Source organism: Polypterus senegalus, chromosome 7 (genome assembly GCF_016835505.1).
Source record: "Polypterus senegalus isolate Bchr_013 chromosome 7, ASM1683550v1, whole genome shotgun sequence".
Taxonomy (NCBI): Eukaryota; Metazoa; Chordata; class Cladistia; order Polypteriformes; family Polypteridae; genus Polypterus; species Polypterus senegalus.
In genome coordinates this window covers 182,764,942-182,776,840 of record NC_053160.1, presented here as the reverse complement: position 1 = coordinate 182,776,840, position 11,899 = coordinate 182,764,942, and the positions used below count along the sequence as shown (strand labels likewise).

The 11,899-nt window shown below is 39.5% G+C and overlaps 2 protein-coding genes across 3 annotated transcripts in view; one reads left to right on the top strand and one right to left on the bottom strand.

Annotated features, from left to right (window-relative positions):
• The window catches only part of helq (helicase, POLQ like), a 78,904-nt gene extending 75,616 nt beyond the window's left edge, over window positions 1-3,288 (bottom strand). Inside the window, exon 1 of the mRNA XM_039759688.1 lies at window positions 2,443-3,288. Within this exon, the coding sequence (XP_039615622.1) occupies window positions 2,443-2,601 (159 nt within the window). The 5' untranslated portion in view covers window positions 2,602-3,288. The remainder of the gene's footprint in view (window positions 1-2,442) is intronic.
• Window positions 3,289-5,245: 1,957 nt separating this feature from the next.
• Window positions 5,246-11,899, top strand: part of mrps18c (mitochondrial ribosomal protein S18C) — a 34,710-nt gene continuing 28,056 nt past the window's right edge. Inside the window, exons 1-2 of one of the 2 annotated variants that reach the window (XM_039759686.1) lie at window positions 5,246-5,408; window positions 7,993-8,051. In XM_039759686.1, the coding sequence (XP_039615620.1) occupies window positions 5,339-5,408; window positions 7,993-8,051 (129 nt within the window). In that variant the 5' untranslated portion in view covers window positions 5,246-5,338. The remainder of the gene's footprint in view (window positions 5,409-7,992; window positions 8,052-11,899) is intronic. The other variant, XM_039759687.1, reaches the window with a different exon arrangement.

Below are 11,899 nucleotides of genomic sequence, written 5' to 3'. Positions count from 1 at the left end.
TACACACAACACCCCATAATGACAACATGAAAAAAAGTTTACTTGAGATTTTTGCAAATTTATTAAAAATAAAAAAACTGAGAAAGCACATGTACACAAGTATTCACAGCCTTTGCCATGAAGCTCCAAATTGAGCTCAGGTGCATCCTGTTTCCCTGATCATCCTTGAGATGTTTCTGCAGCTTCATTGGAGTCCACCTGTGGTAAATTCAGTTGACTGGACATGATTTGGAAAGGCACACACCTGTCTATAGAAGGTCCCACAGTTGACAGTTCATGTCAGAACACAAACCAAGCATGAAGTCAAAGGAATTGTCTGTAGACCTCCGAGACAGGATTGTCTTGAGGCACAAATCTGGAGAAGGTTACAGAAACATTTCTGCTGCTTTGAAGGTCCCAATGAGCACAGTGGCCTCCATCATCCGTAAGTGGAAGAAGTTCAAAACCACCAGGACTCTTCCTAGAGCTGGCCGGCCATCTAAACTGAGCATCGGGGAGAAGGGCCTTAGTCAGGGAGGTGACCAAGAACCCGATGGTCACTCTGTCAGAGCTCCAGAGGTCCTCTGTGGAGAGAGGAGAACCTTCCAGAAGGACAACCATCTCTGAAGCAATCCACCAATCAGGCCAGTACGGTAGAGTGGCCAGATGGAAACCAGTCCTTAGTAAAAGGCACATGGCAGCCCGCCTGGAGTTTGACAAAAGGCACCTGAAGGACTCTCAGACCATGAGAAACAAAATTCTCTGGTCTGATGAGACAAAGTTTGAACTCTTTGGTGTGAATACCAAGCTTCACGTTTGGAGGAAACCAGGCACCGCTCATCACCAGGCCAATACCATCCCTACAGTGAAGCATGGTGGTGGCAGCATCAGGAACTGGGAGACTAGTCAGGATAAAGGGAAAGATGACTGCAGCAATGCACAGAGACATCCTGGATGAAAACCTGCTTCATAGCGCTCTTGACCTCAGACTGGGGCGACGGTTCATCTTTCAGCAGGACAACGACCCTAAGCACACAGCCAAGATATCAAAGGAGTGGCTTCAGGACAACTCTGTGAATGTCCTTGAGTGGCCCAGCCAGAGCCCAGACTTGAATCTGATTGAACATCTCTGGAGAGATCTTAAAATGGCTGTGCACCGACGCTTCCCATCCAACCTGATGGAGCTTGAGAGGTGCTGCAAAGAGGAATGGGCTTAAACTGGCCAAGGATAGGTGTGCCAAGCTTGTGGCATCATATTCAAAAAGACTTGAGGCTGGAATTGCTGCCAAAGGTGCATCGACAAAGTATTGAGCAAAGGCTGTGAATACTTATGTACATGGGATTTCTCAGTTTTTTTATTTTTAAAAAATTTGCAAAAACCTCAAGTAAACTTTTTTCTTGTTGTCATTTTAGGATGTTTTATGTATAATTCTGGAGAAAAAAAATTGAATTTAATCCATTTTGGAATAAGGCTGTAACATAACAAAATGTGGAAAAAGTGATGCGCTGTGAATACTTTCCGGATGCACTGTAATCATCAGCATTCCCCACTGAAAACTTGGATGATGCAGGCAGTGTTGTCTAGTGTTTAGGGGTTTTGGACTTTAATACCCTGAGGTTGTGGGTTCAAATCCCGCTAATGACACAGTGTGACCATGAGGATGTCACTTGATCTGCCTGTGCAGAAATGGAACCAATGGTATCATAAATGTTGTATGTTGCCTTGAAAAAAGGCATCAGCCAAATAAGTCAATATAAATGATTGTACTGCTCCAATGGGTTCCTTTCAGCCTGCATATGTATGTATGAATGATTATGCTACACTGTATATCGGAAGTAAAACCACCATTTCAAAGAAACTTCTCTCTCGCAATATATATATATAGATATATATAGCCACATACTGTAGATCCCCTGTCAAGGTTTTGAATCTCACAGTTGATTGCTGTCTGTGTGGTATGTGCACGTTCTCCCTGTATTCCTCCCACACCTTCTAACCACATTTTGGTCAGTTTTAACTGGTTCCTCATTAGTCCAGTGGGTGTGTGCGCTCTGTCCGTGACTGTTTCTCGCGGTATATTTAGTGATGTCGAGACAGGCCCCTGCCCAATCATAACCCCTGATTGGATTGTGGGTAGGTTTGAAAAAAAAAAAACCAAACGACATAAATCATATTTAGCTTGGTCAAGAGACATTTGGTGGAGTGACTGGAGTCATGGAGAAAAAAAAAAACAGCTACGACGAACGGTTATTCCGTCACAGGGTACAATCATCCCATTCAATGCGTCTTGGGTTTGAGTAAGGAAAACTGTAGTACACGCAGTGCTGATACAAAATGACGAAGTCACGTTGTCAGTGTCCTAATTGATTCTATATTCGTAATTTACGTGTGATGGACTACAAAATGTTTCAGCTGTATCGTATACACGCAGAAACACGCAGCACGCAGCACGTGTACTGTACCTGCTGCCGAGGACTGGACGACATGACAGGGATCTGCACCGCCGTCTTTCCGCTGCCCTTCTTCCTGGCCGGGCTCATACAGCTACTCCAACTGTTTCGTGATCGTTTACGCAAAGATGGTTGCTTCGGAGGCAATTTGCTGTTGAAGGCCACATTCATACTGCTAGAAAAATAAAGACAAAACCAAAAAACTTATGGCCCATTGGGTTTTGCCAAGCAAGCAGGCAATCGCTGCCGCAACCCGAACAGACAAGAACACGGAGGCTTCCGACTTGCACTGAAACCTAAAAAAAAAGTAATATTTCATACTAAAATACAGAGTATGATTATTTTGGTTTTAATCATACTGGGAAGTTTTGATTTTTTTGCTAGAAGGCAACGGTACCAAAAAAAAAAAACAAAACATTTGAACTTTCGAAGTTGACCAATAGCAGCGATCCAGGGGCGGGCACGACATGGTGACACGTGAAGCTGCATGAAAGTTGCGCATGCTCGGTTCTGATCGCGAAGATGATTAAAGATTACTTTAAAGTTTATACTGCAATTCCCAGTATTTTTTTAAATTATAAAATCGCATTGTTTATATTCCCAGATTGAGGAAAAGCATCCAACTCTTTCAGTAAATGGGGTTCCACTTTTTGACCTTAAATGTAACAAAGTTTATAACAGAAATGTCATTCTTATATCTGATAACTCCATATTTGAAGCCTTCCTCAAATAGAATATGACAGAAGTCAAGTCAAGGGGTTTTATTGTCATACCATCCATGCACCTTATTGTAGCATACAGTGGTATGAAATAATGTGCCCCAGGACCATATAAACATAAAAAAAGGACTATTAATAAATAAGAGGTAAATGAATAGCTAGGTATAAATTGCCATAGTAATATTTAATACCAAAAACTACTAATAAAAAACAATGTTAATGGCAAATGTAACAAATGTACTGCATATAAATAAATTACTAGGCATAGATTTGAGGGGAGGCAGGCAGCCCAGAGTTCAGAATCTGAACAGCCAAGGGATAGCCGACTATACTTCCTTAGCAGGCTGGCGTCCTTCAACATCTGCAATAAGATGCTGCAGATGTTCTACCAGACGGTTGTAGTGAGCGCCCTCTTCTACGCGGTGGTGTGCTGGGGAGGCAGCGTAAAGAAGAGGGACGCCTCACGCCTGGACAAACTAGTGAGGAAGGCAGGCTCTATTGTAGGCACAGAGCTGGACAGTTTGACATCCGTGGCAGAGCAACGGGCGCTGAGCAGACTCCTGTCAATCATGGAGAATCCACTGCATCCACTGAACAGGATCATCTCCAGACAGAGGAGCAGCTTCAGCTACAGACTGCTGTCACCGTCCTGCTCCACTGACAGACTGAGGAGATGCGACTCTTCAATTCCACCCATGGGGACTGGGTTTGGGGTAAACTCTAACATTATTCAAAGTTATTGTCTGTTTTTACCTGCATTTTTATTACTCTTTTATTTAATATTGTTTTTTGTATTAGTATGCTGCTGCTGGATTATGTGAATTTCCCCCTTGGGATTAATAAAGTATCTATCTATCTATCTAGAAGTTGTTTCAGAACCTGGCAGTACTGGCTTGAATGCTGCATACCTTCTGCCAGATGGAAGTGGGACAAAGGGACAACGGAAGGGGTGGAAGTGGTCCTCTACAATGCTGGAGGCTTTATGGATGCAATGGGGCATGTTGTACAGGGGCACCTTTGAGAGGGTTCTGACCAGCTGCTTCACTGTCTGGTCCGGGAATTGCAGTGTCATGCAACGGATAGTGCACACAGCAGAAAGGATTATTGAGACCTCACTGTCCTCCACTAAAGACACTTTTATTAAGCATTGATTTTGCATCGCCTTTAACATTGTGAAGGACCGATCCCATCTCTACTATGGTCCCTTGTCCCACTTCCACCATGTAATGTGGGTAAAGTATCTATCTATCTATCTATCTATCTATCTATCTATCTATCTATCTATCTATCTATCTATCTATCTAAATGAAAGTCTGTGATCCAGTTTGCATATTTGTAGCTAGAAATCCACAGAAGGAGAAAATGAGTCATGTATCTTAAAATTGATTTTTACTCCTAATCTTATAACCCCTACCAGGAGTCATCATCAGAGGAAAATGATTAGATATACAGGAATCAATGTCAATATATAGCAAATGAGGAGAGGGTAGGTGGGTTTATGGCTCAATATGTTATTTGATATGTGGATGTTCTTTTTAAGCCTCCTTATGCTAGGTTCATGTCTAAGTGTCTGTTAATGGTGTTTTCATGTAAGAGCCATGATTCCACCAGCACCCAGGCAATTTCACTTGCTCCATGTCCCAGTTAAATGTATGTCAGAGTGAACTTGTATGTACATATATCAGAGACTGTGGGACCTTCCTTCTGACAGCATATTAAATAAGACTTTATGAGCAACACACTCCAAACCGAACCTTATTAAGGCTCATCCCTCCACCTCATTTGCTATATATTGCCTTTGATTCCTTTATGTCAAATCATTTTCCTCTGATAATGATTCCTGGTAGTTGTTGAAATCCTTGGAATAAAAAACTATCTATCTATCTATCTATCTATCTATCTATCTATCTATCTATCTATCTATCTATCTATCTATCTATCTATCTATCTATCTATCTATCTATCTATCCAACTATGTAATCCTGCCAACTACGCTAAAATATCTATCTATCTATCTATCTGTCTAGAGTGTCCAAGTTTTAAATCATGGCTGCAGACAGCAAAAACTTAACAAAAATGTAGGAACGCCCGCGTGACATTTGTTGTTTCCTGGCGGAACACAATAGCGGTGTCGCTATCGGAAGTACACGCTGTGTTGCTTTGGGGAAAATAAAACGGTACTGTGCAAAATGTTTGCTGTCAGAAAGTGTCGGATTTTTGCGAGATGCACAACGTTGCAGTCTTTTAGGAGTAATGCAGGTAAGGTGGTTAAGGTGCCATTAGAAAATGTGGGCAGCGTAAAGGTTTATTCATTTAATGACAGAAGACGAAAAAAGGCGTTAAGGTGTGGAGTGACCTTTTCCAGAACTCGTGCCAGATTTGACAGGTTACTTTATTTTGTCTTGTAGTTAACAAACATGATAAAAGATTTAATAGGCATGCAGAGTACTTTAATCGTGCAGTTTATATTTTAAACAGTAACGTAGTTCACTTAAACAGCATCACAAACGACTTGAATGGCAGTTTATCTTTCGGTTCACTTTTGAATGTACAAACTTGTCGTGACCTTAAAATCGGATAAGGGGATTAAAAAGCAGATGGATGGATGAGAATTTTTTTTTTTTTAATTTTGATATACTTTATTAATCCTGTATTGGTTATCGTCTGTGGTTTATAATGGAGGTCAGCGTTATACTACGCCTCTTTAATTCAGGACACTTTTTAAGTAACTGTTGGCAGTTTAATTCCTATGACATTCTAGCGAAATAGAAAGTGTGAAACTCCTCGAAAGGAATTTTGCTTAAACTTTTCTCTTACTTGTGTATGTGCGTTTTGTTTTTGATAGATTTTAGCACACAATATTCCAGCTTCTTTGAATGCAAGCAAGCGTTTTGGTTTAAAAGAAAATACATAAACGGTAAGTGTGTGTGGTTAGACGAGACAAGAATAGGCAATTCAGCCCAACAAAGGGCACACATCCAATTCGTCATATTCACATACGGTATATACACGTGCACATTAGAAATATATAAACGAAAGACCAGTGTGTGTATGGCGCAGTCCGCTCTGCTCAACCACAGCCACTAGATGGCGCTTGCACACACCTCACTTCTCACTACGAAAGGCGTATGTGCAGCAAACGGCCCCGTGCAACAACATCATGCTAATGACACAGATGAAGAGACAACAACGTCTGAACGAAGCAAACACTGCGGCTCAACAACGGAGGGCAAGACTTGGACGTTTTCACTAAAAGCATAGCCTGGATAGCATAGTGTGGAGGGATTTTCTCGAAACAAAGATTAATAGGACTACGGCGAAGAGATGGGATTGCCAGTGTCTTCTTACAAAAGACATCAGGGCAGCAGGCACAGGAGGGTCCACATCCTCTGCACTGGGTGGTCATTCTTCACAGTTAGCTGACGCCTCTCCAAGTTCAGGAATGTAGTAAAACTGCTAGGGGGTCTTTGGGTTGTATTTTTGTCCCGAAGACCACACACAGCTGGTTTTATATACAAGCATTAACCCATTTGGAAAATTTATTGTTATAAAACATTGAAGCACAGTGGATTTGATTTTTTTTTTTTGATATAGATCAACAGAAAAAGACTCATTAATATAAAAGTAAAAATAGATCTCCATACAGTGGTTTAAATAATTACAACTTAGAAACAAACAATAATGAATCATGCAAGTGTTCATCTCCTTCAAGTCGGTATTTAGTACAGGTGGTTGGCAGCAGTTCAGGTTTTCTGCCTTCCTCTTGAGCTTTTCCCCCTTTCACGTGAGGTCGCAATGTTGTATGTTATAAAGCACAATTTTAAAACACCATAAGTGTAAACCAATGTGCTGTACAATAAAATCAAAAAATATAAAGTAAACAAGCAAAGTACAAAAATTACATAGATAGTAAAACAAATAAGTTAAAAGAACCGATTAGAAGATAAACAATTTACAGAAAAACAATGGATAGGTAAAAAATTAATAAATTATTAATACAATTGATACCAGTGTTGCTCATACACAGTTAAAAGCAATCGAAAACAAGTGTGTTTTAAGTCTTGATTTAAACATTTGAGTTGATGGGGCTGACCGAAACTAGCACCACTGACTAACAATGGGCCGTGTGATCAATGATATGCAAATTGTCCACTGATCAATGGCCATGAGTACTATTCACATAGAGTTGGGGAATGGATGCAATCACAGCATTGTAAGATGGTGAAAGAATACGCAGTTAAGTGCCAAGAGGATTGCCGTGAATTATACATCAGGGAAACCAAACAACCAGTGGCACAACACAGAAGAGCTACCTCGTCAGGTCAGGACTGCGCCATCTATTTACACCTACAGGACAGTGGTCACTCTTTCAGTGATGAAGATGTGCACATCCTGGACAGGGAGGAACGCTGGTTTGAGCGAGGAGTCAAGGAGGCCATTTACGTGAAAAAGGAACGACCATCTCTGAACCGAGGATGTGGCCTAAGGGTACATCTTTCACCATCTTACAATGCTGTGATTGCAGCCATTCCCCAAACTCTCTGTGAATGGCACTCGGACAATTTGCATATCATTGATCACACGGCCCATTGTTAGTCAGTAGTGCTAGTTTCAGCCATTAGGAAAAGGTACTGTTTATAAGGTTGGAGAAACCTGCAGTCAACTGAGACTGAGGAAGTCACTTGGATGAGTGATGGAACGTATCTCCCAGGAAAAGAACTATGTCCAGATGAACTGAGTCAACTTTCCAGAAAATTGTATATCAGTAGAGATGATCATTTGTAGCAAGACATTACTTTTGTTTGTCTATTTTTGATTTTAATGTGAAGATTTTTTTTTTTAGGTTCAAGTCAGCAAAGTATTAACACACAGCAACAGCGGGATATGCTTGACAGTGATAAGGTAAGAGGAGAAATTATTTTGGTATTTTGTTCATAATAGTCCACCCAGAGATTCTAATTCTTCTTCTCTTGCTCATCCTGTGTTGTTTGTAGTGATGGCCGAGAAACATTTTTAGTCTCATGCTTTCATGGACATTGGAAATGGCAAAGTTTATGATACAGTTGGTTTTATTTGTGGCCAGCATTGAAGGAAATCAAACAATATTACAACATCCATGAAAACAAACCTCAAGCCACCCATGTTACATTATTTGCAGTTAAGTCAGTCGTATGCTCACAGCATCCAAAGCACATTCATTTTTGTTTTGGTAAAAAAGAGCAGTGCTGAAAAGTGAAGTGTGTTCAAACAAGTTGAAAAAAGATGACCTATAATTTAAAAGGCCACAAAAGCAGTGAAGAACTGGATTTACAATACCTTAAAATGAATAAAGTTCACTCTGTCAGGTGACCTAAATGTAGAAAAGGAAATCAGAGTTGGTAGGAAGCCCCATTACTGGCTGACAAATTTAGGATGCAGAGAAATCTGCAACTTTCACAGTCCTCCGTGACTAAACTTGCTTATCCCCATTTTAGAAGTACCCATCACTTAGTTCATCTTAGATTCTCGGTGGCTTGGTGGTTGAGTCGTTGGCACTGCTCCTTTACAAACAGCCTGATTCAAATTTTGTGTAGATATTTATAAGGACAAAAAGCAAACAGAAGACATTTGAGAAAAATTACTCAACAGGAAGTAGTATTTTATTTAAACAACCAACCAAATTTTTTGTTTCATGGAAATATAAATGTGTACACGATATTAAAAACGGTATTCAATGCAACGCATATTCTTTCAATAACTATTACTAATTTTATTTTAATGTCTACACCATCAGTTTAACAATAAAGTGTAAACGTTGAACATGCCATCCTCTTTAATAAAACCCCTGTGTGTGTCCAGGTGTCCTTGTGTGTGTGTCTTCTGGTGAAGTGCGCATGCGCGGCCGCGCCGCACATTGTACTGTGCCCCGCCCATGCGCTCGGCACGTGGACGCACACACACTGGAAGCTGGGCGCGCAGTGAATGGCCTAGGCGCTGCCGTGCATGATAAGCAAATAAAGCACACACACTGGAAGCTGGGCGCGCAGTGAATGACCTTACCACGGCCGCGCATGATAAGATATAAAGGACACCATTGCTGGGGAGAGTGCTGATTGGGTAGTCGCGGCAGCGCATATAAAATCCGTTGTTGGGGAGACGCCACACAAAATAATCAGTTGCACGCCCCCACAGATTAAAATACTTGCTGGGGAACTGCACAGTACTTGCTGGGGAGACGCCACAGGCACGATTATAAGCAGCACGCCACACATTACATCAGTTGCTGGGGACACTCTGCTGATTGCCCACTGTTGTGACTGAAAATTAAAGTCATATTACGGACATCAAAGCCAGTATTACTGTCAGAGAAAATTACAGGCATTTTATGGAAATACAAACCAGTATTACTGCGAGAGAAAATTAAAGATATATTAAAGGATGCATATTACAGCCACATACATGCCAGTATTACTGTAGGAGAAAATATTACGGACGTATCTACTAACAACATGCCACGTCAAGTAGGACAAAAGACACAGACAATCAAATCCTATATAAGCAACATCTCCTGGAAGAACGATCAGCTCAACAAGTAAACATCAACAAAAGAAAGGCTGAAAGACAAAAAAACAATACGAGCAAATAGATCGATTGAAGAAAAAGAAAACGACTGTCAGAAAAACGCTAAAAGAGTTCTGAGCAAACCTTAGAAAAGGTTGGCATTTACTTTCCAGAGCAGTATTCTGCCATGGTCAGTTTTATGTTGCATTATCAAGAGTTAGACGTTTTCCAGATGTTGTTGTCAAGGTTGTAGAGATTCCTGAACAAGGCAAACTGTTGCCAAACGCTGACAGAATATTTACAAGAAATGTTATCTATAATGAAATTGTATAGAAAAATTACATGAGGTAAAAAAATTGAAAATTTTACCTAAATATCTTCTTCAGATATTGTGTCTTACAGATTGTTACAAAGTTTTACACTAAGGCAATATTAATTATACTTACTGTATTGTCATGTATGTTTCTATTTTATTTTTATTATTATTTTACTTTAGGCTTCTTGAAAAAATATTTTTGTCAAAAAAAAAATTAAGACAAGAAACAGAATGAGGTCAAGGTCCCTTGCCATTTAATATAGACTGTTCCGACTAATGTTCATGCACTACTGTTCTAGCGCCCGTTATTGTAACGGGCTTAATGTCTAGTTTAAATATAAAGATGTAATGGGAACATTACGCTGCTACGTCCCTGTCGTGTTCCTGGTAATACACTTAATTTTATGATCCATTTTTTTTTTTTTTTTTATTATTTCCACCAAGACCCTTAACCTGCCATTGCTCCGTCCTGGGTCTGACGTTAATCTGAATCCATTCCTGCATGTAGGCCCTCCAACCTGCAGGGAAAAACTTGGGGGTTGATGGCAGAATTGGCACTCAGCCACCATAAAAAAAACTCACATTGTTCCATTCCATCTGAACTCATGTGGTGCTGAGGTGTCACCTGTCACATGACTGAACTCGGGTCCTAATCTGGATCCTGATTTGGTTTGTCGTGTGGTGGGTGCGGCAATGCACTGTAGCAGTTCCTGCTTCTAACTCTCTCTCTCTCTCTCTCTCTCTCTCATCATTATCAGAATTAAATATTGGTTAATATAGTTTTATAACAATTCATTAGTAGTAGGGTGTTGTGCCGTGTCAGCCATTATGAACGGCTATTTAGTTAGCCAATAAAAGGTGTCATTTTGCTTGGCTTTTCTCTATAACAATTCATTGCAATAAATATTATATAATACTAACACTTCTACTTTCTATATTTTTAGATGACTATAACTCATTTTCCTTTGTACGTAATCTATATAATGCATATGTAATGATAAAAAAAATTTCACCACCGTTTTCGACCTCCCTAAGTGTGAAAATATCATTTTAATCTAAAGTTTGATTATAAGTAAGATATAAATGATTGTGTGTCAATATTATCAATTAGTTATGATGAGAAACCAAGAGATATAATATTTGAGAAATACTGTGCAATTGGAAGTGGTTCTGATGACCTTTTCCTCTATCTTAGTCAAGAGGAGCAAAAGTCTGATTTTTTTTTTTTGTATGATATGTTGTTTTTACCCTGCCACACCGCTTCATTAGTAAGCAAATAAGAAAACAGTAAGGTGTGATAGGGATTAACTTGTCTTGTTCATACTTAAGTTCCTAAAGGAAGACCATTTTTTTTAGACTTGCTTAACAGGGGTGTGGAAATCATTTTTTTTTCTACTTGTCCACAGACAGGTAAGCTTAGAAAATCCAGTTAAATTTACTTGCCCATAAGCAGATAACAAAAGTGAAAAAGTTTATTTTTTCTGATCTCTTTTATTGGTACCAAAACTGCCTTCCATTTTAAAACTGAAAAAAGTTCTTTCAGGGAATTGTATTTTGCCACCTTGCTCTAGAACATTATATAAAAGATTCCCTTATCATTTTACCTCACTAATAAACAATGCCTTCATTATAGCGACACTAGTTCTATTTCACATATTACAGTTACATAACAGAACACTGTCCTGATTAATTTTCTGACATGTTCTTCAGCTTTTGTCTTGCAACATCTTCTCTCCCAAGAATCTTTACCATCTCAGACAGCATGGGCTGAATGCTGTTCGTTTCTGTTTGAGCTGGACTAATTTACCAAAGAAGTAAATATTACCAATGTTGTTGTGGAAAAATAATATAAAAAATAATATAAAAAAATAATATAAATAATAAAAATAAAAAT